At 44.8% G+C, this 25,464-nt stretch overlaps 1 protein-coding gene across 4 annotated transcripts; it reads right to left on the bottom strand.

Moving 5' to 3' along the window:
* Positions 1 to 383: 383 nt before the first annotated feature.
* spegb (striated muscle enriched protein kinase b) lies at positions 384 to 25,261 on the bottom strand. 4 transcript variants are annotated; one of them, XM_055505351.1, is made up of 42 exons: positions 24,419 to 25,261; positions 23,797 to 24,270; positions 19,544 to 19,630; positions 19,385 to 19,451; positions 17,814 to 19,297; positions 17,543 to 17,686; positions 17,250 to 17,432; positions 16,585 to 16,760; positions 16,362 to 16,450; positions 15,714 to 15,889; positions 14,508 to 14,768; positions 14,249 to 14,407; positions 13,903 to 14,092; positions 13,603 to 13,832; positions 13,376 to 13,495; positions 13,175 to 13,279; positions 12,869 to 13,075; positions 12,661 to 12,784; positions 12,326 to 12,498; positions 12,116 to 12,228; positions 11,832 to 12,000; positions 11,623 to 11,719; positions 11,318 to 11,518; positions 11,104 to 11,161; positions 10,948 to 11,025; positions 10,644 to 10,816; positions 10,524 to 10,550; positions 10,297 to 10,449; positions 10,090 to 10,132; positions 9,902 to 9,970; positions 7,101 to 9,816; positions 6,873 to 7,022; positions 6,662 to 6,778; positions 6,321 to 6,488; positions 6,083 to 6,232; positions 5,850 to 6,014; positions 4,996 to 5,734; positions 4,529 to 4,768; positions 4,221 to 4,444; positions 3,481 to 3,556; positions 2,849 to 2,998; positions 384 to 2,712 (listed from the first exon to the last, which is right to left on the bottom strand). In XM_055505351.1, exons 2-42 carry the CDS (start codon positions 24,212 to 24,214, stop codon positions 2,457 to 2,459), a joined length of 10,725 nt encoding a protein of 3,574 aa, XP_055361326.1. In that variant the 5' UTR covers positions 24,215 to 24,270; positions 24,419 to 25,261; the 3' UTR covers positions 384 to 2,456. The 4 variants fall into 4 exon arrangements, with proteins under 4 accessions (XP_055361326.1, XP_055361327.1, XP_028993071.1 ...); XM_055505352.1 differs by lacking the exon at positions 24,419 to 25,261 and adding an exon at positions 23,213 to 23,257 and having other exon boundaries at positions 23,797 to 23,913; XM_029137238.3 differs by having other exon boundaries at positions 6,110 to 6,232; positions 23,797 to 25,259.
* Positions 25,262 to 25,464: the final 203 nt, after the last annotated feature.

Raw genomic sequence — 25,464 nt, 5'->3', positions numbered from 1 at the left:
AAACCTAAAACGCTTGGTGCTTTATATCAACAGGTCAGGGGCAGATCATAGGTCTCCCAGGATCAATGCCAACGACTCATCACCCAGTTGATCTTTATCCTTCTTTGGATATGATGACATGGTAAGTCATGCCAAGGTTGATTGAAGATGCACAACAAATTTTACACATATACGTTCGCTTCCTTACATGATGTTTATATCAAATATTCTGGAGAATCCCTGGAGCAGTTAATGGTTTTCTTGGCGATTGTTAGAATAGTAGAGAGACGTAAGCTGAAATGAGAATCATCCCGTTATCATAAAGTGGCCACAGTCCACAAATGGATTTGAAAGTGAGTGACTGAATCGTCCCATTGTGCTTCTTCAGACAATATCACTGCTGCTTTTGTTTGTTTATTGTTTATTGGTTATAGCTGTAACAGCTGTCATGCCTTTTCCATGCCAGAGTCAGAAATTTCACAAAAATAAATAGCAGAAGCTGAAACTATTACAGTCACTCGATAAATAAACACACTGCGAAACGCTCACGCTCACTGAGCAGCTGCATCCAGATAATCAAAATAGAGAACTTCTGTGTGGGTCTAATGTCCATCTGAAGGCACTGCAGCACATTCCACAAAGTACAACGCAGGGGTTTTATATAAAAAGTGGAGCATCGTAACTGCGACTTACGAGCAGAAGGAATATATTGCAGGCGTTTCCTTCTCGTGGTGATGCTCCATCAGGAAATACTTCTACTTATCAGGAAGAGGAGAAGAGGGCAGTATTTACCCAGCATCGTCCTTTAAACACACAGAACTAGTCCAGTCCTTTCAATAATAACACAGACTGAACACTTCAGCTTCACATTGTCCCAAGACTCGGAATCTCAAATCTTCACTAATCTGTCACAGAAACTTTTACGCTTGTCTGTACTAGTCACAGCAACTGTTCACATGCTGCTCTGCAAACTGAGCTCAATCATGTATCATAGATCATCATCAGTTATCGGTGATCAACCAGCCGCCTGGAGCAGAATCACACTTTTACTGTAGACCTCAGTAAAACTTTGCACATTCCCACAAATGTGCAAGTTGAACTTATCCTGGAAATCTAACCAGGAACAAATCTGATTTGACCATGTTGGATTGGCTTAAAACCACAGAGGAAGAAACAAATGGTTCATGTTTTGTAAAGGTTTCATTTAGTGTCTTGTGATGATGAACAAAATGTTTTTCAATTGATTCATCAAGAACGATAAATAGAAACATGAACCCATTTATATAAAACTCTTTAAAACATTTAAAAGCTGTAAGTAGTTGAAAGGTACAGCTACCATCAACCACTAAGACTCAGTAAGGTTCTACTCTGCTGCTAAAGGACAGTCGCCCCAGAGGTTTTAGATTGAGTTGAAACTCTACCTGTGTAAACCCAGACACATGTCCATGTTGTGTCCCGCTGGGCTAATTGGAAGTGTTTAGCCCAACCAGGAGCCAGCCATGTGCTTGTCGTGTCACACACGGAGCCACACTCATCACAGCAGACATGATCTGAACAACGGGCAGTCAACCAATCATTATTATACTGTTTGTATTATTTGGAAATAAACCTATTAAAGCCCTTATGGAGAATCCTCCAATATACAGCAAGTACAATCTGAAAAACACATCCTTTGTAGAGCTGCTACAGTTCAGACAAGTGGTGGAGGTGTACAAACCATAAACATACGTTACATACGTAAGCTATTTAGTAAAGCTGGTCCCTTAATCGGGAACAGAGAGAATGATCTATGATAATTTAGTTGGTCAGGAATCACTGACTAAGGGGCTGTGATGTGTGATGTGAAGGCAATTTCTAGTGCTTGGTAATGGATTAGTGATGAAATCAAAGTGTCGAGTTGAAGAGAAGAGCCTTGATCTACTAACATCCATCATACACAGACATACACCCTGACTACTTAGAAATATAGTCGAGGGACTTTATTACCAATAACACTGGTGTTAACTGAAAACCCCATTTCTGACTAGCACCAGCATTAACAAGCCTGATACTAAAAGTGGAAAAACCCCATGGTCAAAAATCCGCAGTGGCAGTAAACACAGCACATGGGCCCGTCCATAACAAGATATCTACAGCTGTCAAACAGAAACATGGCTCAGTCCAGAGCAGGGCCACAGCATCGTACCGACACACGCTGGAGGCTGCTAGCTCATCTACTGCACAGACATGAGCGACAAAGGTCCGCCAGGCTACTTAGCTTGGACCCGTCCATGCTAACTGAAGCGTGGCCCGCCTCCTGGTGTCATACACCCCCCCCCGGTCGCTACTGCCTCGTTTCTCTTGCTAGTTTATAATATGGTGGAAGAGGGACTTTTGCAGGATATGAGGCCGTAGTCGCCCTGTGAGGATAAGAAACCAAGGACTGCTGCTGCTGCCAAGGCTCGAGGGGCCACCCCACCTTGCAGGACGCCCACTGATCACTGGGTGACTGCTGCGGTGGCTGAGCTGGGCACATGTGGTGTGGGGGGGCTGGTGACTGTTTGTGGCGAGCTCTGATAGGACCGCAGCAGAACTTTGTGCTTGGTGGCCACCTGCTCGCGCTTGCGCTGCTGGTCGGCCAAGAATTCCTTGAGACGGGTAGTTGTAAATGTGAGAGTCTGCCTACGAAGACGCATCAAGTAGGCATCCTGAAGCCAGGCGTTATTGAAGCAGTCCTTGATGGACGGACGGGCCCTGTTGAAAAGGTAATGAGGACTCAAATTATCAAGGATTAGATAGCACAAGCGTTTTTAGTCACAAGCCAATTAAACAGTCAGTCGCTTGTTTTCTTGCTGTAAAGCTGTGTGTCAGTAACAGCCTGTCAGCTTACCACGGGTAGCTACACAGGATCTTCTTAAGGAACAGGGAGGCACTTTGGGAGACATTCTGGTAGAGTTTACCGAGGTCAAACTTTGCTGCCTGGATCCTGGCTTCAGTCTCCTGAGGGTCATTTTCCAGAAATGGTGATCTGCCGCTCAACCTGAGAAAAAGCCACAAAATAGTCAGTCGCTGATTTAAAGAGTCACAAATGCAACAGGGGAAGTGGAAATGACTACTAAACGTTGGAAAGGACTGATTGACTGAGAGTGGACCCAGTTTCTTACACCAACTTGATAAAAATTAATAAATCTAATATAAAAAGCAAAACAAAAACAAAGTAGCAAACGAACTCGCAAAACTAAATCACTGCTCGGCAGGAAGGAATGTTGGAACTGCTCCAACAGGCTCACACTAACTAACAACTTAACTAAATGACAAATAAAAAGCAAACCTACAGAGTACTGTACAAACAGATGTTACATGTTGAACTAACCAACAAAGAACATGTGAGTCCTAATTTACTGGAAATGTGCAGCAGGTGATTGACATAATTAGACCAGACAGAAAACAGGAACAGGGAGTGATGTTACACAAACACAACATCACCTCTTAAGGCTGGACCCTAACAAAAGGAATACTCACATGATGAAAGTGAGCACGCCCACACTCCAGATGTCAGCTGGAGGACCCACCACGTCCCCTTTCAACATTTCTGGAGCTGCAAAGATAATAAAAGAAAACATGCATAGGCTTTGTTAGTCTGCACATAGTCACAGAAAATACACAAATACATCATTTTCATCCTCTGCTTACAAAGTTAGTGCACATCCACTTACAGAATATCCAACCAAGGACAAGAAGCCAAAGATCTAAGTTAAACTATTCAAGACAGTAACTGTAACAGCTCTAACTAAAACATGAAACAGTTTAGAAAACAGAGATGATAACAGTCTGTTCAACATATTTCTAGTCAGTGTGTTGCTTTTTATCTAAATACAATCACTTCCATGTGAAGAAGTTTGTCTTCAACCTGTAATACTAAGAGCTAAGAACTACTGGATGTGGTGCTACTGTGTGAAGTGGACTACAAACCTTTAGCCTAATGTCTGGTGAACATGGGGCTGAAGCTGGTTGAATACTTGATTTATATTATTATTATTATTAGCTCTGTGCCTTATGTAAATGTTTCCAGTTGCTAACATAAGTGATTGTCCAGTAGTCAGTCTCCTTCACTTGTGTCTGTTTATCAGACAGTTACCATCAGCTGTCTACAATGAGTTTTAAGATGGCTCAAAAATGTTGCTATAGTCTTTGTTTTCCTAGAAATGCTAAAGTGAAGCATCCCTGAAGCATCGACTAAAGAAGCCTTGACGTGATCTTACACATGCACTCCAGTGTTCCGATGGGGGGGCTGAACTGCTTGAGGAAGAGTGGGTTGTAAGTCTGAGAACAGCCGAAATCTATGATCTTGATGACATTCATGTAGGTGACAATGACGTTGTCTGGCTTGATGTCCAGGTGGAGGATGCGTCGAGTGTGGAGGTAGTCCAGGCCCTGGAGGATCTGCACAATGTAAGTCACCACGTCATCCTCCGAGTAACGGAACCTGGGAGACAGCACACAGCAGCGTCATGACGGACAGACTCCAGAAACACTTTAGCTCAGAGAGTCACACAGTTGAAGCTTTCACCTGTCTATGAGACTGTAGAGCAGCTCTTTCCCGCTGCAGTATTCAGAGATGAGCACAAGGTAGCGCGGGGTGACGTAGGCTTCATGCAGAGCCATGATCCTGTCATGGTGAAGGGACTTGAGGATGTCGTACTCCTGCAGCACCGCCTGCTTGCTGTCTGCCTCGTATGGGACAATCTTAGCCATGAAGAGGTTTCCTGTGGCGTTCTCCCGGCACTCACGGATCACACCAAAACGGCCTCTGTGAAAAGAAAGCAACAGGAGGAGCTGTACACAGTAAATAGTAGAAGCATGTTCTGTGGCCATGGCAGATAAGAGGTCATGATAAGGTCACGTAAGTCGCAGTTCAGTCTATTTGTCGAGCTGGAATCTAACTGGTACATGCTAGTCCACAAGCCGGGCTCAGCGAAAGACCACATCAAACAGGAACTACACACACTTCAAGTGTGTGTGTTCAGTGATTATTACCTTGATTTCTCATCCATGAAGGTGTACGGCTTCTGTGGGACCCCCTGGCGCAGAGATCCCTCACCAGGTTTGCCCAGTGGGGTCCTGCGTCCTGAGGGTGTGAGTCGACCAGAGGGGGTGATTCGCCCAGATGGTGTGCTCCGGTCTACCACGGGAGTCACACTCTGAACCACTACCACTGGTGGTGACGCCATCGCAGGGCTGACTGACAGCGTGCTGGTCGTTGTCACTGCGCTGCCACTGGTGAGGGTGACCCGAGCAGTCGCGGTTGGCACATACAGAGGCACAGACGAAATAGGCTTTCCGATAACAGGTGCTGGTTGTGGTACAGGAGAGGGGGGCTTACTGATCTTAGGGGGGGTGGTGTTAGATGGGCTCTGTGGTTTGGGTGGGACAATGGGTGGGGGTGTCAGTTTAGCTTGGGGTTTGCCCACATTTATGCTAAGAGTGCTCTTGGCTTTAGTTGTTTGAACAGTGGTGGGGGACTCCACAGGAGCTTGATTGGAGGAAGCAACAGCAGCTTGATTCGTATCAGCTGGTTCAGTTGGCTTGATGGTCTTTGCAGTCGCAGACTGAGCCACAGACGTAGAGGGAGGGACATGTTGAGAAAGCGTCACTGCAGTAGATTTAGGAGGCGCTGGTTTCATGGGAGGCACTTTCATGGATGACATCAACACCACAGGGGGAGCGTTTGCTGGGGCAGTCTTGACTACCACAGCAGAACTCGGTTCAGCAGGTTCTAAGGAAAGACAAGGTGGGTTAAATGAGACCTTATATAGTCAGGATGGAGATGGTGAAACACGGAAACCTAGAAACCTGACTAGATTCGCCTCCAAACATGTTATGTTACGTACCTGCAGCATCCAGGCTCACTACCTCTGAGAGGTTGCTGTATGGGCCCTGTCCAGCTTTGTTGACACAGGCTACTCTGTACCTAAAGGCGCCCCCTGCTGGCAGGTCCACTACATTGTAATAACAGTCCGCAACTCCAGTAGCTACAATCAGCCAGTTTGTCTCACCTGCCAATGAAAGACATTTTTAATAGTAGTAAAAAATAGATGCAATAAATTCTATATAAATTACATACAAATACATGATTCTTTTAAACACAGACCCTCAGCTCTCCTCTCTAATGAGTATGTGCAGGGGGCCATAGTGTCTGACGGCCTCCACAACACCAAAGCTGTGTTGTTGTATTTCTGAGGAATCTCGGGGGTTCCTGGACGGTTTGGCAGGCCTGTCATGGCAACAGCAATAAACAAATGAATACAGAATAATACACTATTTTACATAATAGTTAACAGTTAGCACATCCTAGTTCTTACGAGCAAGGGATATTGTGCAAGAGCTAGACACAGCAGCCAGGGGGTTTGTAGCCACACATTCATAGACTCCTGCGTCCTTTTTGGTTGTCTGCATAATCATGAGCAACTGTCGGCCATCAGGGCAGGCAATCATGTTCATCCTGGCATCAATCTCCAGAGGCTTTTTATCTGGAGAAACAGAAATGAAAAGGTCAAATTACTATTTTTTCCTATTTATCCAGTTCAAAAGTATATACAATGAAAAACTTAAACACCACAATATGTTTCTTAATTACTGTAGATACATTATTGTCATTAGCACATGACCCTGCATCTGTGAGCTTCTCACAGGTGATATTTACCTTTCATCCAGGAGATGTGTGGATGGGGGCTGCCTGCTGGCAGACAGCTGAGTGTGACTGGATCGCCCTCTAGTAGGACATGGTCTCTCAACTTGATGTGGAATACCGGAGGAAAATCTAGTAGTAATAGATATTTAACCAATTATTTAAATCCATAATGTGCATAACAGCAACAAAGCTGAACCAAGTAACTACCACTTGTCTGACATACCGGACGCTAGCCTGGAGTACTGGCGTGAACGTAAGGAACTACTTTCTCTGGAGATGGCTGTTGGTATGTCTGGCTGGGACACGGTCTTGTCTCGCCTCCCTCTGGTCAGACCCCATCGATCCCAGCGAGATCTGCGTTCACCCTCCACCGCTTTACAGGAACAAAAAAGGAAAGTACAGTTAATGATAGGCTCTTTTAAGGAGTTTAAATGACATGACGGTCCTATACCTTTACATGTTTCAGACTTTAGGCTGGACATAGAGTCCAGAGACTCTGTTGAGGCACCATTGCTAGTCTGGGTTGCCAGCTGGTTTTGTGGAACACTGCCAACCTTGGCAGCTCGGCTCTCTGAAGTCGAACGACGTAGTATAGAAAAAATGGGTGTCCTCTTTTGATCCTTCTCTTCTGATGCTCTCCTTTCCTCAGAGTAACTGCGAATTCTGGTAGAGATCCCTGCCACTGTTGATTCAATCTTCCTTCGCATAGCCAAAACTGGAGATTCATTAGGTTTCTTCAGCTCTTTCTCATCTTGTTCCCCTGAAGGTTCGCCACTAACATCCATACGCATATCCACTTCCTTCTTGTCCTGAGATCCTCTTCGTCCAAGAGTCCAAGAAAGCCTTCGTCTTGAAGCAACTGATTCATCCTCTTTGATCGTTTCATCCTTGCGTTCGCTTGAAGGAGTTCTCTTTAGGCGCATTGAAAGCCTTCTCATGAAGCCTTGATCCTTCTGAGCTTCACGTAGGTCCTGGACTGACTTTGACTTTTCTTCAAGTCTCCTTTGTGCTAGTTGTAATGGTGCTCCAACTGGGCTGGGTCTGTAGATCTCTTCACCAGATTCGGTGGAGTCTGAGGAAGCTGGTGATTTGTCCTCATTCTTGGAGCGTGACAGAAATTTCAGACTTCTTGACAGAGAAGACTCACGTTTTTTGAAGCGGGCCTCAAATACTTCTTCAGAAGTAATATCCTCAAAGTCTGTTCCTGTTGAAAGCTCTTGTTGAGATGTGGATTGTGTAGTGGTCTTTGGTGGGCTGGGTTCTTTGAGCATCATTTCTGGTGATGCTACTCTGGAGTACACAGCAGGGTGTTCAGTGGTTGATGTGACAGCTGGTTTTGGTGGACCCAGTAAAGCAGGAGAAATGCTGTCAGTGGAATAATTAGGAACCAGTGTTTGAGGGGATATGCTGGAGGATGAGGTGCCTGAAACAACGACTGGTGCAGAGGGGCCTGAATCCGGCTCACTGACAGACTGGACTGTAGGGACCATGATGGTCTGCATGATACTGGCATATGCTGAGGTACTTCCGTCTGGAAGAACAACGCGAGCAGGAAGGGAGGGTGTTACATAAGTTGACACTACATTTGCTTGAGTATGGGAGTATTCCTCTGTTGGCCTAAGCACAACAGTGCTTGTAGTTATAATCATATCAGAAGATTTAGCAGGAACTTGAACTTCCTCTTCAACATTTCCTGTAGTAGATTCTAGGGTTTCACTAACATTCCTTACCTCCTCCTCTTCTTTCATTGCAACTTTCTTTTCTTCTTGCACTTTTTCTCCTTCGTCTTCTTCCATTTTTTCTTCTAAAGCAGAACCTTTAACCGCAGGTGGAGGTGTAGACATTCTTTGGTCCATAAACTCTAATTCAGTAATTGGTTCTTCTGATATGTCCTTTTCTGAGAAACCACTTGTGCTGGATCTTTCATCAAAATTGCTATCTGTAGTCATACCATCTACCTTTTTATGCATTGTGTCATCTGGCCTGATTTCTTCCTCCATTAAATATTCCTTGCATTCTGTTTTAGTTTGACTCTCCTGCGGAATATACTCTGGAGTTGGAGGTTTTGGCGAAGGATCCCTGGGGGTTACTGGACGAGAGTCTAGCTTTGTTTGCTCTGTCAGAGCTGACATGGATATGGCCTCCTTGAGCTTTCTTTCTTCTACTTGTGCCAAGGGAATCTCCAGAGGAGCTCCTGAGCGGCGGTGCAAAACTATGGGTTCTGAATCCCCTTGACTGAAAGAAGCACTTTTGCGCAGAATTTTGGGTTTGGGAACTTCGTCCCTTGGGGAATCGCTGGATGCAGCTCTGATCAGCGGAGGTGGACACAAACGAGCTGTACGTGAGTAGCGATCTGAGGATGTTGCACGTTTTTCATCCCCCATTCCTAATGTTTCCAACAGCGGTCCTCTCAGTCCGCTCATTTTGTTATCGACAGAGCCACCACGTAGCAGACGCTGCCTCATTAGCTCCAGTTTAAGGGCATAGTCTTCCTGGCTCATCTTAGCGGTTCCTGGGCTAGTGCTCCTCCTTGGTAGTTCCATTGAAACAGCCTTCTTTAAAACTCTTCTGCCATCCTCTTGGTTTTCTTCAGCATTTTCTTCCTGAGGTTTAATTCGGAGCAACAATGCACTGTCAGCCGAACCTCCGCGTCTCAGCTCTCTTCTTCTTCCTCCCTCTGGTTTGTCTGACTCCATGCTTGAACCTCTTCGCAGAGGTTTTCTAGATAGCTCTGACTTTTGTGGCAATTCAATGGGCGCTTCTTGATCTGAGGATCCCCTGTTGTTGTCTTGTAATGATCTGTTCTTCTGGCCTTTACCTGGAATTTCAATCCCTTCCTTATTTACATCTTTAGGGTCACATTCCATTGCCTCCTGTGCTTGGAAAGGTGATCTCGACCATGTTCTTGTTCCATTCTGCTTCCCTGTTTCCTCATTGTTTTGAATGTCATTTAGGGACATCCTTGATCCAGAGAATTCCATGTTAAGTGGCATTGGGATAAAAGGTAGTTCATCAATGTCCTCGTCAGAATCCGAAGATGATGATGGCAAAGGTGATCCCTCTTTAAGGTTCCTGGGAACAGCGATGGAGATATGTCCGGAGGAATCGTTTAGCAACTCAGGTATGGACCTCATGACCATTTTTGATTTATAACTGATTAGTGAGCACTGTAAAAGAGGAAATAAAAAACAATTAAAACATCTGACTGTTCTTCCAAATGTAAGATTAATGAAAAATACTGTAAAACCTTACCTGCCATTTCCTGCGAGATAAAAATTTCTTTAGCGCATCTGTATTTATGTCCTTCCCTTTGCTGAGTGTCTGTACGAGAAACAAAAATACAGACATGATCAAAATATTTGGTCACATCTTGCATAAAGTGAAAGTAAAATGCTGTGGGTGTTGACTAGTGCCACAAGATGCCATTAGCTTAATCCTACCTTGAACCAGGGGTGGCGCAGACATTCCTGAGTATCCGGTCTTCTGAAGTAAAACATACAACCAAATGTATGGTCATTAATACTATTATACCTTAAAGCAGACATTCTAAAAATCCAGAATGAAAAATGAATGAATGAAGCTCAGTATATCCTTCCAGTGTCATGACAGCAAGTCGCATTGTAAATGTATTTTAGACAACCACTCACAATTTGTCTGGAACCAGCAGTTTTATGATAAACCCTTTGGCCTCTCTGCAGAGTTCAGCAAACATACTCTCCTCAAAAGCAACATTATAGTTCCGGATGTTTAGTAAGGAGCTGCAGTCATTCTCTCCAGCGAATGGAGAAACTCCTGTCAGACTGGTAAAAACAAATACAATGAGTAAGAAACTCATACATTGTTCACACTAAGCAAAATTATTTCGTTTACTCACCACAGATATGCAATGACTCCTACAGGCCTAAACAAGCGAAGAGATGAAGAGGGTTATTTAAAAGCTCTGTACACTAAGAGAAAACACAAGCTAGGTTTTGTTGTAAGTTCAGAAGTTTACCAGATGTCTGTTGCTTTTGACACAGGGGTCTGATTGACAATTTCCGGTGCAACAAATTCTGGAGTGCCATATTTGCAGTATTGAGCCTCATTGGGTGCGAGCTCCACTGCATTACCAAAGTCACAGATGCGTATTTGATCGCTGCAGGGGTCCGCCATGAGGATGTTATCGGGCTATGAAACAAATGAAAAAAAAGGTTTTAACATGTCCTGCAGTCAGATTCAATTCAGCAAAAACATTTAGCAAATGCCAAAACTAGGATAATGAAATGATTGGAGTGTGCCCCCAGCACAAGAGTGGGTACCTTGACATCCAGGTGTATAATGCTCTGATGATGTAGATAACTCAGCCCCTCAAGCATCTGTCTGATGCATGACCGAACCTGATAACCCAAACCACAAACATGGCATTTTTTGATGATCAGATTAGGTTTATGTGTGATAATTGAAACAGGACTCACATCAGACTCCATTATAGTTGTTTTCTTTGTAAATCTGTCCAGCAGCTCTTCGTGGCATCTTTAATGATGAACTAAGGAGCAAATTTTACACTGCAAACTGAACATGTAAAAATCCTCTTATTTTAAAGAATAATACATACAGTGATAAAGTAATAAGTTCTATACTATGATCTGAAACAGATTTTAATAATAAACTGATTTATTATGAGGATACAGTTCAGTAATGATGACGACTGCGTTCTTTTTCTCAAAGGCATCGTGAAAATAAAGCACTCGCTCGTTGTCCAGCTTAGAAAGTAGATTCATCTCTCTCAGAGCAGACGCCTTCTTCTTAGCTCGTGTGGAGATGAACTTTGCAGCAAAATCTTTTTTGCCTAACTTCTGGGTCACACGTTTGATATAAGAGAATGCACCTCTGGAAGGAAAAAAGGCTCATTTCACACAAGCAAAGCACTCAGACATGTGGAACTGCAGCTCAGACACATAGCAAAACACAATGTCACAGAATAAGTGGCTCACCTTCCAATTTCTTTGTGGATGTCATAGTAGTCTGTAAGCCTGCGCATTTTCCTTAGAATAGTCTCCTCGTTGTCTACGGAGTCCTCTTTACCTTTAGCTGCAGTATTTTGAAAAGAGCTGAACAGTCAGTTTCATAAAACTCCAAGAAATCCTTAGTGCCTCAATGGTAAGTGTGGGTCAGTACTACACTACGCAGCTGGACCTCTTACCTTCATGAACAGTGAGCTCAGCTTTACAGGACACAGATCCTGCCAAGTTCCTGGCAGTGCAGGTATACACCCCAGAGTCTTCTGGGCGAGCGTTGAGGACCACCAGGGAACACTCATTATCATCGTACACAAATGTGTAATGGCTGCTCTCAGACAATAGGGTGTCATTCTGAAAGTAATCACTACTTTCAACCACACATCTTCTATAGTAGTTTACATAATAAAACCGAAGATGACTCTGCTTAACAGAGAGGTATGAAAAATGTGTAGTCAATGAAACAAACCTTAAACCAAAGAATGTCAGGAATGGGTTTGCCCTCCACAACCACAGCAAAGCGAGGGGTCTCCCCAGCACATACGTCCAAGTCCTCCATGATAGTTTCAAATGTTGGTGGAGCTGTAAACAGTGTTGAAAAGGTCAGAAGATAAGTAGTAGTAGTATGGTTTTCACTAGCTAGATACTAACTAACTAAACACTGGCGACCACTGCCCACCTGCCATCTCCACAGTGAAGGTACAGCTGTCGCTGCCATGTTTGTTGGAGGCCACAAACACCATCTCTCCGACATCGGTGGTCTTCACTTTTAGCAGTTTCAGAGTGTGCTGGTCGTCGTCTGGCATTCCCATTTCATACAGGCCTGGCTTACTGGCCAGGACCACTCCTCGCCTTTGGAAGAGCGTTCATATCATAAGCAGTTGCTTAATCATTCTATGGTATAGATACAAAAGTGAGCTAGTGCCAAGATGCATTATTCATGGACTTAACTGAACAGAACTCTCTTCTTTCTTTGCTATGTTACATAGGCAGTGAACAGTTATAAAACCATACCTCTTCCAGATGACTGCTGCATTGACATGGTTAAGAGTAACTGTGATGGTGACCGACTGGTTTTCCATTACATAGACAATTTCTGGCTTATCAGTAATGACTGGAGCCTCTTGAAGATATGGACCTTGAAAAAACAAAATTTACATAATTAATTACTTTGCGATGCACGTTAATACAGGCCTACTAACATGTACTGTAGTAAATGTACCTCGGTCCAGGAGCTGTACTGGGTCGGTGGCAGGTGAAGGCTTACTGAAGGCTTTGGAAGTGATAGTTAGGATCCTGAAAGAATAGCGGACACCTTTGGACAGGGTGCTGATAGTGTATGTGGTCTCCTGAAGCCCAGAGGCTATGATGGTCCACTGGATGGAGCCCAGAGCTTGTTGTTGGATGGCATACATCACAGAGGTAGGATCTGCAAAATAGCCTTTTGTGAGTATCAACATTTAACATCGGCTCATATACTCTTTAATTTAGAGTTCAAGTAGTCGTCTACATCGTCATCGTATCATACCTATAGAAGGATCAAGCCTCCGTGGTTTCCTCCAGCTCAAGGTGATGGTTTTACCAGTGATGGATTCTATCACTGGAACACCATCAGGTGGATCAGGGAGTATGTCTAAAGACAGAAAAAGAATTGTAGAGCTGCATAAATCTGTCTGTCCCACAGAGGTAGCAACCCACGTCCTGGAGGGACCTGGAAGGAGAAGGTTACCTGTCACGTAGAGATGAGCATAGCAGGTGGCCTTTCCTACTTTGTTAGAAATTACACTCTTGTAGACGCCACCGTGGGCGTGGCACACAGAGCGGATCACCAAGCTGTGGACGTCTCGAACTGCAGAAAAAAGCTGTCACTGAAACAACCTACAATTGGCCACGGGCATGTGAAGACACACTGCACAAAGAATGCTGATGTGAATCTGAACTTCTTCTCTTTCTTACACTGGGTCATCTTTCTGTCCTCTGTGCTTTCAATCCTTTTGCCGTTGTGGAACCAGACGATAGTGGGGTATGGCAAACCGGCCACCTTGCATTTGAGCACTGCCTCTTTGCCTTCAATAACGTCCAGGTCATACAGAGGTTTGATGAAGTCCGGCATAGTGAAGCGCTCTACCTCATTTTCTGGGACCTCTGGTTCCTCTGGGATGGACGGCATCTTCTCCAGTTTGGCCCTGTGTGGGATGCAGTAATTACAGTAACATTTACAATGAAATGAAATTGCATTGATTAAGGAGCCCTCACATCTGTGAGGAGATGGCTGGTCGCGGCTCTTGTATGTAGAGTTCTGCGGAGCTCTCTGCCTCGCCAAGGATGTTACGGGCCGTGACGACATAGATGCCCTCATCCTCAGTGGTCACATGGGAGATGATGAGAGAGTGACGGCCACCCTCCTGAACAACACGAATGTCCTCACTGTCTGTGAGTGGATGATCTACAAAAGCACAATGGTTTGCATTTATACATCAGTAATAAAACCCACATTTAATAGGTCAACACAAATGTGGGAAATATTAAAAGAAAGAATAAAGAACACAACGAAATATGGTGATAAATCACACATTTAATCTGTGGACAGACACAGCCTTACCAAAGTGGCTCCATGTAACCGTAGGAGAGGGCGTCCCGCTGACTTTACAGTCAAACCGAGCGTTGCGCCCCTCAATCACTTCCACAATGTCCAACTTGCGAGTAAAGAGCGGTTCACGTGAGGGGATGACTTTCAGTTTGCCACATGAGGTCACTTCCTCTAAAAAATACAAATTAAAATTTGGCCTCAGAAAAGATGAAAAGGAAGGTGAAGAAATTCTATCTTGTGTTTTTCATTCTACATCTTTAGTCTTTTTCACCTTTGGCGGTGCTGAGCTTGCACATGTACGTCCCACTGTCGTCCTCATGTACCGAGTTAAGCAGCAGACGACACTTGCTTCCATTAAAATGCATCTTACAGTTGAGCAGCGCCGGCTGGATCAGCCTCCCATCCGCTAGCCAGTCCACATCCGTGTCCTTTGGTCCGATGACATGACACTCAAACAGAACAGTCTCTCCGGCCTTGGCTGTAATGTCTCTGACTGGACGGATAACAGCCAGACCGGGCTCAATGGCTGGAGCTGTGAGTGAACAAAGGATGTGACCGATGGTCAGGACTCACACTTACAGTCCAGTGTAATAACTGCATTGACCTTATGAAGAGCCAGTCTATCCATAGACTCACAGAGCGATTAAACCTCTTGATCTTTCAGCACAATGTTGCTAACAATGTTATAATATGTAGTCCAAAGAGAAACCTAATTGTTGCCCTTCATTTTAATGCCTAGTGAACTAGTACTGTATATTATAAAGATTCATTCATTTTTAATCAATTATTATAGCTTACAGCTAATGAAAACACCAAACATCTCTGTTGGACAATCAAGCACAGTGATTGGTGGTCCTTAAAGCAGGTGTTTGTCAGTGTGTCCAGGTGAAGAAGTCATCATGTCTATGAAGCTTGTCAGAAGAACACAGTGGACCGACACCAGCAGATGGCAACACTCCCAAAAGGACTGCAGCAGCTTGGACTCTGTGCCTCTTCAGACTCAGGACCTTGATTTCTATTGGAGCTGGACTTTGGACCTGGGCAATGCCTCAGTCCAGTGTTAAGCTGTAACATCCGTGCTATGGATGGCTATGGCTAAGTCAGTGTGTGACTGTATCTCTGGTTGGAAGCCTTATTGGAGCTGCCACAAACCAAGTGCTGAGTAATACCAGTCACTATAACTTGTGTTCGTTGTATTCCCAACACAGGTGTTTTCAGCTGATTAGAGTCTGACCCGGTGAGTCTACTACATTGAACTTTGTTATACTACTCTAATTTACTGAAATTGTGAATTTGTGGTTTTCATGAGCTGTAAAACATAATCATCAAAATTCAAAGAATACATTTTTGAAAGTCCTTGTGTGTGTAATGAATCTAAATAATGTACAGGTTTAACGGTTTGAATAGAATTTGAAAAATGAATTAAGTCTGTAATGATATTCTCATTTCACCATAAAAGGAGAATAAAGCCACTGACCTTTGACCTCCAACTTCCCTTCACACTGCTTTGTTCCATACTCGTTAATGATCTTACAGGTGTAAACCCCAGAGTCTGACCTCACCGCTGATTTGATTGTCATTTCAAAAGCTCCATCTTCTGTCTCGCGTACGATGTGCCGGGAGCCAGTTTTTACTGTCACTCTGTCCCTCAACCTGCAGAGGAGGAGAATCAAAGGAAACCACACTCACTCAGATGCCAATCAGAACATTTAGACTGAAGCCGCATCATGCGCACAGGCTCTCTGCCGGTACGGAGGGGGTGGCAGTGGGAGATATTGTCCAGCTCTGCCAATGTTATGTATAGCGCTTTGTTTTATGCTTTGTCTCCTGAGAGTCATGACTAAGTGAAATAACACAACCTGCTGAGTGACTCAGCCTATTCTTATCTGCTGATGTAAAGGACAAGGCAGACTAGATTATTCTCTATTAGCCCATCTCTCCTGCAGAGGAATACTATTTTTAACCTGTACACATTGTAACATTTGATCTGTAATTACCAGTTTTAATTGCAGTCATGTTCTTCAACCATAGGCTTTAGCTTTATAATTAGCTCAGCATTTTTGCAGCACACTAAGGAGACAGCATTATTTTTATTTTTTGGGCTCATGTCTCTCTGGGTACCCACCAGTACAGCAGGGGCTTGGGTTGTCCACTTATACGGACAGACATAGTGACTTCCTGTCCCTCAATGACAGCTTGATCATTCATAGTCGCCTATTGAAACATAATAAAAGTTAGAACTCATATTTTTCTACACAAAAACAGTAACAACGGTTCAGAACATAGCACATGTATCTTATCACGCACTTAAAGGAAAAGACCAATTAGGTCAGCTATATATGTCTCACCAGGAAAGCTGGGGGCTTCCTGAATTGTGTATCAACAGTTTGTCTGTGTTTGCTTGGCTCATGTCCTCCAAAGCCCAGGCTTTCCTCCAGGGGGCTGAGATACTCCTCATCAGATGTGAAAGGGCTGCTGATATCCATAGGGACGCCCAGATTTCCTTTAGGCTCCTGTACGTGCTCTAACAAAGAATTAAATACAACAGTACTCAGTCAGTCGTGGCCTATCAGTGCAAACAAGGCATGCATGTCAGCCTTGTGTTAAAAATAACAGTATAATTAGAAACTGATGTCAAATGCAATAACCAAACAATAGTGGATTCACAGTGAGCGGAGCCTCAGTGGGCAATTTATAGGTTCAGTTTTGCCTGTGAGTTGCTATGGTAACTATAAGAGAGGTTGTATGGCACACACATTCCATGAAAGAGAGAAATCTGTTGAAATGCAGCAGCACATTGGGAAGGTGGAGGATAGTGTAGCTCCAAACCAATACCAAGGATTTAAATGGGAACAAATAAATGATGAAAGTGGCCTAATCAAGACCAAGCCGATCTTTGAGCGTGGATAACAGTGACAGACATCAATAAAGCCTATGTTAGAACTTATAAAGCAAACAATCAGTTCCACTGTGAGCATCACAATATGGAGGTAAAGTATGGACCCAAGCGTACCTCCTCTGATGGTGAGGGTAGCGCTGCTGGAGGCCTGGCCCACCTGATTGGCAGCTGTTACACAGTACCTTCCAGCATGGCCCCTCTGAGCGGATTTGATGAGCAGACTGTGTCGTTCACCCTCCACTTTCACTGTGTAATCTGCAGCGCCTGTGATTCTGGTGTTGTCTTTTGTCCAGGAAACTTCAACAGAGGAACATGGAGAGAGACATAAATAGTCTTGTTTAAATTTGCAATTCACAACCGGCTCTGAAATTTTTGGTCTAAAAAATACAAAGTAGAAGTTTCTCCACCTTCGGGAATGGGGGTTCCAGCAATGATGCATTTTAGCAGCACATCAGCCCCAGCGGATGCTACAGTGTCCTGGAGAGGAAACTCAAAAACTGGCGCCTCCATGGGGTCTTCTCCAGCAGACACATAAGAGTCATCGGATGAATCTGTGAGAATCAAGAAAAGTCTCAGTGGTCAAAACAAAGACACCCTGTCCAGCAACAAAAGACCAACTGGTTTATATGCAGATGACTACTATAGAAATATAATAAGAACGGATACAAATGCTCAGACCTAGTTCAGGAGACATGGGTCGGGTGCGGCGGCTCTTTCCCTTGCGCTTCGCTTGGTGTCTCTCTCTGGTACCAGCAGTGACCTTCACAGGAACATCAACGTCCATGGTTTCGTCTTCAACTACGATGGTGGGGACGCTTAGTTGCGAAGCTGGTTTAGATGGCTCGACTTCCATTTTTTCCTCCAGTGTTTCATCTGGCTTCACAGGAGTTTGAGGAGGAGGCTCGTGTACAATGAGAGCCCGTTTGTGCACCAGTGGACTTTCAGGTCTGTTTTCAAGCTTTCTCACTAGGACTTCTATGGGAGTCTTTCTCCCTGAAGCATCCTCCTTTTGTGATAGTTCTGGGACGTGTGGAGAATCTGGTCCTCTAGTAACCCTCTGGACAAGCGGACTCGGAGGCCTTCTCTCAACTCTCCGCAGCATCATCTCAGGCAGGCCTCTGCTGGGTGACTCCCCCTTCTGGGGACGTATTATTGGGGATGAGGATCTCTGAAGGACTTCTGTAACTGGACTGGCTCTGCTTACATCTCTGACCACACGCTGACCTGGCAAGTCTGATAGTTGCACGGACTCTGGGAGGCCTGCTACCTCTCTGAGTCTGCTCACTGTGACACCTGTTGAACCAGTGCTTGATGTCTTTTGGAGCTGGGTTTGTTGTGGCTGTGCTGGCGTCTCACTAACAGTGATTTCCCTCTGGTCTTTTGCCCACTGGGCCCGTTCTCTTTCCTGAAGCTTCTGGAGGACTTGGGGAGGAATCGGTTCAATTTTCCTCAACGGTTGGCGCTGCTTGGCCTTCAGGGTGAGCTGTTCGGTTGAAAAGGACTTTTTCAGATGAGGCTTTCCAACAAGTTTCTTAATACGCTGAAGTTCCTCCGTGAACTTGTTCTCAATGTCCTGAACTTTTTGGGAGTAGCGAGGTTTCTCCTCCAGAGACGCAGCTTTCTGTCTGAACATCGATCTCCGCTCAGCAGCATCTTCTTTTAGAGCTTCCCGGAGATCTTCCCTTGAGCTTTCCCTGGAGATGCCCAAACGGCTCCCTCCATCATCTGAATCCACAGATCCAGCACGATTGAACCCTGCCCAGGATCTTCCCGATATGGAGCCCTCTGGAATATCAAGACTACGTCTCCGCTCTTCTAAGCCACGGACCTTCTCAAAAACCTTTGAGCTTGCCCTCGTAAGCTTTGGGGACGGTCTAAGAGTGAATTCCTTTCGGGAGAACTCACTTAGTGGAGTTTGTGGTCGGGGGTCCTGGGTGCTACTTTGGGGGACAGGTTTGGTTTGTTTGACCTTCTCTTCAAACTCCCCAGGCACTGTGTCTTGATATTCAGTTGGCAGAACAATTTTCTTTCGCAAATTAATTGGTGTGGTTGAACCAGGACGATTTGACATTGGAGAGGGGGAGGTGCGTCTGACAGGCCTTGGGGATGGGGGGGGCAGGACTTGGGGAGAAGCTGCTCTTGAAAGTTCCTCCGACTGTGTCCTGAAATGAGCAGAATGAGTTTAGTATTTACTTTGACTTAAAGTGCGTTTAAGTGAGGAGAGTGAGTGAATGTTTTTTTTTTCTTGCCTGGTTAAGTTTGAGTGATCGTCATGTTGGTGTTTTCTACTGTCATCATCTGGAGCTTTTTCCATTACTACATGTCATGTACAACACGAACAGTTAGAGGTTGTGCCTCATATATCATGTTATGTTGTAACATAGTGCTCATCTAAAAGTGGTAGGTACCTCGATGCACATCCTGCTCTTCAATATCTCCACTGCCTTCTATGGTCTCATATTGCTCTCCACCTTCATCCTCAGTTGTTTCGGAATCTGAACAGTGAAATATAAAAAAAAAATTAAAAATAACAAAAACATTTTCCAAAATAGTATGCACTAGTATGTGTCGCTGTGGAGAACTGCGGTTCCCAAGGAGCTTTTCCACTGCTTCTCATTCACCCAATTACACACTTTCACACATCGGTGGCATCTGGGGGTCAGTGTCTTTTGCCCACAGGCACAGAAATTGAACCTCGGGGCCTAGAATTGGTGGGCGACTGCTCCTCTTAAACCACTGATGCCCACATATAGCTTATTTCTGAAATTTGTTCCAGCTGCCACAATTGTGAGATAACACTGTGGTTTCTCAGACTGAAACGAAAGTCAGTGATTGGTAGAGCTCAAAATAGAAAAGACGACTGAGTCACTGGCATCAGCAGCTCTCATGAGGTGTTTGCTCAACAGTAGGTGGAATTACTTAGAAAAGAGAATCTGTTGTTGAGTTGCAGTAGAAGAACAAACTAAGAAAACACTGGTCTCTGTCAGCGGAGAGAAGCAGAGGAACACTGAATACATGTCCTGCCCACTCACACAGTCTCTACCTGTCTATGATTAAACAGATAAACACACGCTTTCCCAGGGAATGGTCCCCTCTGACACACTTCAAACATGTGTACAGGTTGTTTAATTTCACAGAAAGGCAGTTGCTGTGTCTGTGCCTGCCACTGATATTACCATGGCACCATGTTCCCAGGAAGGAGTCATTTGTAGACTGACAATCTGCAAACCTGATTCCTGCTGCACAAACATACAGGTAGCATAGCAGAAATTATGTAGTCAATACTTCATATTTTGGATGTCCAGGAAAGAGAAAGCACCGTCCATTAGAACTTCAAGAGATGTAGTTAGTGTGCATGTGCACTGACGAATGTTCTCTGCTCGGATAAATCCCAGCTGAAGAGTATGGGTTTATTAGACATAGAGGGGACGGTTCCGCTGAGCCTGGAGACTTATTCAGGGCAGCCACCTGGTGATCCAGGTGATGACAGAGCTGTGAGTCCAGTTAAATCGCTGATCTGGATCTAATGATGCCTCTGGGAACAACTTCAGGATCAATGACCTCACGAAAGTCTGCTTTGTAGAATCAGAATTAAAGGCACATCTTATCATTATCATTCCAGCTGCATTCTGCCGTCTTCTCTGTGTCTTATGTACAAATGGAAAGAAGCTCTGAATATATCTGTGATCAGAAAGTCGTGAATTTCTGCAACTTTTCAAGTCTGAAGCGCTTTGACATGACTTCGAGGATTCTCTATGGAGAGTCTTCATCTCAGCCCAGATTCCCAAGTGGTCTAACCGAGCTGCTCTTTAATAAACACAGGAGTAAATTCCTCTTTGTATCCAGTAGCCAAGCAATCGTGGTGTGGTTTCTGTCAACGTTCCTAATTAGGTATTTTAATGTCCACGTAGCAAATAAACAGTTAAAATCAATCAAGTCAAAGTGAAATTGCACTTGCCTGATTTTTTCTTTGTTCTGGACTTTTTTCATGGCCACAGTCGGTGTGTCCTCGACAGCTGGGTAATCTCCAGGAAGCACTGGAGGTTCCGACTCGTTACTTTATAGCATAACCAGATAATCTTCTCCAGCGGACATGGACATTAAATATGTGACAGTTTGCCAAGATGAAGATGAAAAACGGCTCAATCCAAAGAGGAATATGAAGAAGGCACTTTGATCCAGTATATGTGCTGCAGCTCAGCGTATCAGGTGCTCTGATAAAAAAGTCTGTATCTGAAAATGAGAAAGCACAGACGTCCATCCGCTGGTGGAGGAATCCACATCATCCACGGTGAGGGAGCCCCCCCGTCCACACAATAGCCAGCGACATCGTAGGCATCTTCCCCCACCGTGTTCCACCCTGCAGGCAGTGCACAGCGATAGGCAGAGGAGCCAGTGGGAGTGATCCTGCCCTCCTGAGATCACAGTTCTACAGCATTGGTTGACATTTCTCATTTTTCCCTTCCTCCCCATGTGTCTGTGTCTTATTCTCCGACTGGCGCGATGAGCTGCTGTTGTGGTGTCGACGGAGAAGCAGAGACTCAGCTGCTCGCTCCTCTGCAATGCTCAGCGTTAGTGGCTGCGTGGACCGACTGCTCACCAGCCCTTCAGCTGCTCCACTCACCACACAAAGCTGCTCATTTGATGCAGTGTAACGAGGCAACCGAGTAAAGGTTTTACTGCTTCATCACAAAGCTCCTACTACTTATAGGTTGTGAGCGTGTTGCAAGGTTGGTTATATAATTATGTCATTTGAAGTCGCTAAGATTCTCTGAGTTGTTTTCTTCAAGTGATGCTTCATAGGATTTTCCTATTCTTCATGTCTCTACGCCACTGTAGTCTCTTTCTGTAAATATCATTGATTTTGAAGTCTTTTCCAGTGTTTTATGTTATAGCTGCTCGCGACCTGTGAGAGGCTGAATGAAGCAAGACCATGGTGCAGTATTTACGTAATGATGTCCTTCACCTGCACATTCCATATTATGCTGTCATGTGAACATGCGAAATCCAGCTTCTTCCTACTTGCTCTAATAAACACCACCTTTATCCCTTTGTCTAGTAAATAACAACAATTTGTTGATCTAGGGGTGAAGGCAGTCGTGTAACTGCAGCCCCACCTGACAGATGCCGCGCACAGTTCTCAGTAACAGGCCTTGTCAAAAGGATGATTACCAATAAATTCACAATTCTTATTTGTTGGATGTAATAAACTCTGCATGATAAAATGTCTGAGGACCCCGTGGTACCCCGTGGTACCCCGTGAACGATCTCATGAACCACTACACAATATTACAGCAGGGGGCAGAAACCTTTATGCTACAGGGGATTTAAACAGGAAAATTGGATCTATTCCGGATAAGCAGAGGGGAAAAGCACACAGAGCTGGGCTAAAATTAGCAATGATGTCTTGCTGTGTAACAAGAGAGATGCCGGCTCGCTAACATCACAAAAATGTAAGGCCTGGCACATTCCACTGTATAAATAACCAGGGAGAGTTGGTGGGATGATGGGGGAGAGAGAGAGAGAGAGAGAGAGAGAGAGAGAGAGAGAGAGAGAGAGAGAGAGAGAGGAGGAGAGAGGAGGAGGAGGAGGAGAGAGAGAGAGAGAGAGAGAGAGAGAGAGAGAGAGAGAGAGAGAGAGAGAGAGAGAGAGAGAGACTGGGTCCAGGCAGTGAGTGAAGGGACAGCTGCAAACTGTGCACGTGGCACAATCAGATTTGAGCTTCAATGTTTGGGCTGAGATTTGAGGTCTCAATTTGAAACTTCACTGGAAGTTCCAACGAAGGCAACGAGGGAAACAGCTCCTACCAGAGGAAGACGGCTTGATCAAATGTGCAGGTGCCATGCCAAGCTCATTCACTGATAAAGCTTGTACTGTACTGTATTTACTTATTCAGGTGGAAACAATACTCGCAGGTTATTGCTAAGCCACACGCGCTGCAGCTCAAGGGTTAATGCATCTAGTCAAGCCACAATCTGTGGCCAGTGGCTGTAAAATGGCTCTGAGCATCTTGTCACGGGCTCGGCTGAGCAGGCGCGACCACACAGGCAGTCTGAACCTGAACCCTCCAGACTTACTCTTTAAAGTGAGCGATCTGCAGGTGAGCTGCATTTAGACCAGGGCTGTAGATAAGAAAGAGGAAGCTCAGAGGAGCATCTTGTCCAGGTAAAAAGATGAATGTGGATAAACACCTGAAGCAAAAATGTCATATAAACGTCTGTTGAAGTGATGGCTGGTTGTTTTGCTTTATATATGGACGACGCATGTGGACTTGAAATGTTCCCTTTGTTAAAGGTGATCTCATTGCATGTCGACAGCTTGTTAAAGTCTCCAAATGCAGCAAAATGTGCAGATTTTAATAAATACCAAACTCAAAGAAAGAGTTATTTCCATACACTACTCCTATACTTGTAAGTAATACATGGTAAAATCCTTCAGTCGTCTTGACAACAAGTGCTGATGTGTCTACAGGCCTGAGCTGTTAGGATAACTGAGGCATGCTGGGTAATTAGAAAACTAGCTGCCATACAGTGAAAAAATAAATTAAATTCTTGTACAGATAACGTGATTAACGCAATGTGTTACTTAGATAGATTTCTACATTTCTGTCCTGTACGTTGGAACTGTTGTTCCAGTCTTTCACAGTGAATGATGACATTACCTTCACCGAGATCCAGGACGGCGAGCACCGCGCTGCTGCGCGCCTCCCCCAGGTGGTTGTTGGCTATACAGGTGTAGAGGCCAGCATCGCTGGGTTTGCAGTCCCGAATCCAGAAGCCTCCGTACTCCTGGTTGTCCATGTTGAGAAGCTCTTCGTTGTGGTACCAGTACAGGGAGGGCTGCGGCTCCCCTGCCACCGTCACCTTGAGGCGGATGTCGCAGCCCGTCCCTACGGCAGCGTTCCTCATTTTGCGTACAAACACCGGTGGCGTTGGGCTGGAAAAAACGGCGCCCCGGGGGTCTGGGACGACCTGCTCTGAACTGGCTTTGGAGCGTTTCGGAGGGATAATGGGGCTGGAGGGCGCCACGGCCTCATCAGCCCCCTTTTTCAGGGTCATCTGCACTTCTGCTTTTCTCATGGCTGCCGGGTCTTTAATGAATGACTACGACACTGCCTCAGGTCCCTAATGAGGATCTACACAAAGTTCAGTCAGGACGTTAGACTACGGGTGACGACTGCAGTCAATGTGATTTACATCTTTAAACAGGGTCAGTCAATCAAGGAAAAGATGTAGAATCACATCCACCGTGCATCAGTTCTCCTCAACTAGTTGTTTTCTGACCTTGTTGTTGTCCGAAGAAGCAAAAGAAGTTTCCGGCAAATCCAGATAGCTGCCCCAGTCCGACCAGGGGTATTTTTAGGGCAAGACCCACCGGATCATGTTGCATTAACAGCCCCTTAACTTGTCTCTTGAAGTGACAGTTTCACTTGTACCTTCCTCTTCCTGATGGCCTCCGACTTGTCAGGCTTTTGTAACTGACTCCCAGCAGTGTGTCGTTCAGTGACTTTCCTTCAGGTTCTTCTGGCTTAGCTTCTGGTAGAATGTGGGTTTTGAGGCCTGTTGGACTCGCTGCACGCTGCCTGCCCCCCATCCACTCATGACCAGTCGGTGTGAAGGGGGGCACAGCCCAGGGAGCTGTGCTGGGACAGCTGCTCACTGCTGGGTCCCACCCCTGTCGCTTTTCAGCCAACCTGAGGTCAGTAGAATCAACACAAGGAGGGCGACAGAACCCGGCTGACGTTCTGCTGCCAGTCAAACAGCGTCAAAAAGGCTCGGCATTATATTCACTACTGAGGCCATCATGTTCGTCAACATGTCTGATTGCTATTAATTTCTCAAATTATAATTAATTATTCCTACTTCTTTTCTTACAGCAGTTTCAAATGTAAGTTATTACGAAAAAGGAAACTGCTAGCAATTTGCTAAAGCATGACAACAGGCTATGAGGGGTAGAATAATAACAATAAGAATGATGTAATCTTATTTTACTATTAAAAGTTAAAAGGACACTAATAATGAGCTAATATTAACATTATATTAGCTTAGCTCGTAGCATTAGCTTACCAAACAACATCAAGGGAGGAAATTGAACCCAAAATCATAATATCAAATGAATAAATTTCCTCACATTCTATGTTCGTAACTTTTTCCTCTTGTCTTTCTGTTTTTTTTAAAATATCTGTTGTCTGGTGAGTTGTTTTATCGGGCTGTCTGGGAGTTGGGTGCTAAATTCAGGGATTCAACCTGTTGAACGAGGATAAAGCCTTCACACGCTGCTGCGGCGTTCATGTGACGTGGGACATTACAGCGTTAAAATTTAAGTCGGG

This window comes from Betta splendens, chromosome 21 (genome assembly GCF_900634795.4).
Source record: "Betta splendens chromosome 21, fBetSpl5.4, whole genome shotgun sequence".
Classification (NCBI taxonomy): domain Eukaryota; kingdom Metazoa; phylum Chordata; class Actinopteri; order Anabantiformes; family Osphronemidae; genus Betta; species Betta splendens.
Note: the sequence above shows the minus strand (reverse complement) of the source record. Positions and strands in the feature narration are given on the sequence as shown.

What these genes read in the sequence shown, in the direction of transcription:
- spegb (XM_055505351.1), bottom strand. Translation starts at nt 24,214, where the DNA reads ATGAGAAAAGCAGAAGTGCAGATGACCCTGAAAAAGGGGGCTGATGAG. An exon ending in GGTTACATGGAGCCACTTTG is followed by an intron (nt 14,093 to 14,248) that starts GTAAGGCTGTGT and finishes GTGCTTTTGTAG; the next exon opens with ATCATCCACTCACAGACAGT. An exon ending in ACACATCTCCTGGATGAAAG is followed by an intron (nt 6,489 to 6,661) that starts GTAAATATCACC and finishes CTGTTTCTCCAG; the next exon opens with ATAAAAAGCCTCTGGAGATT.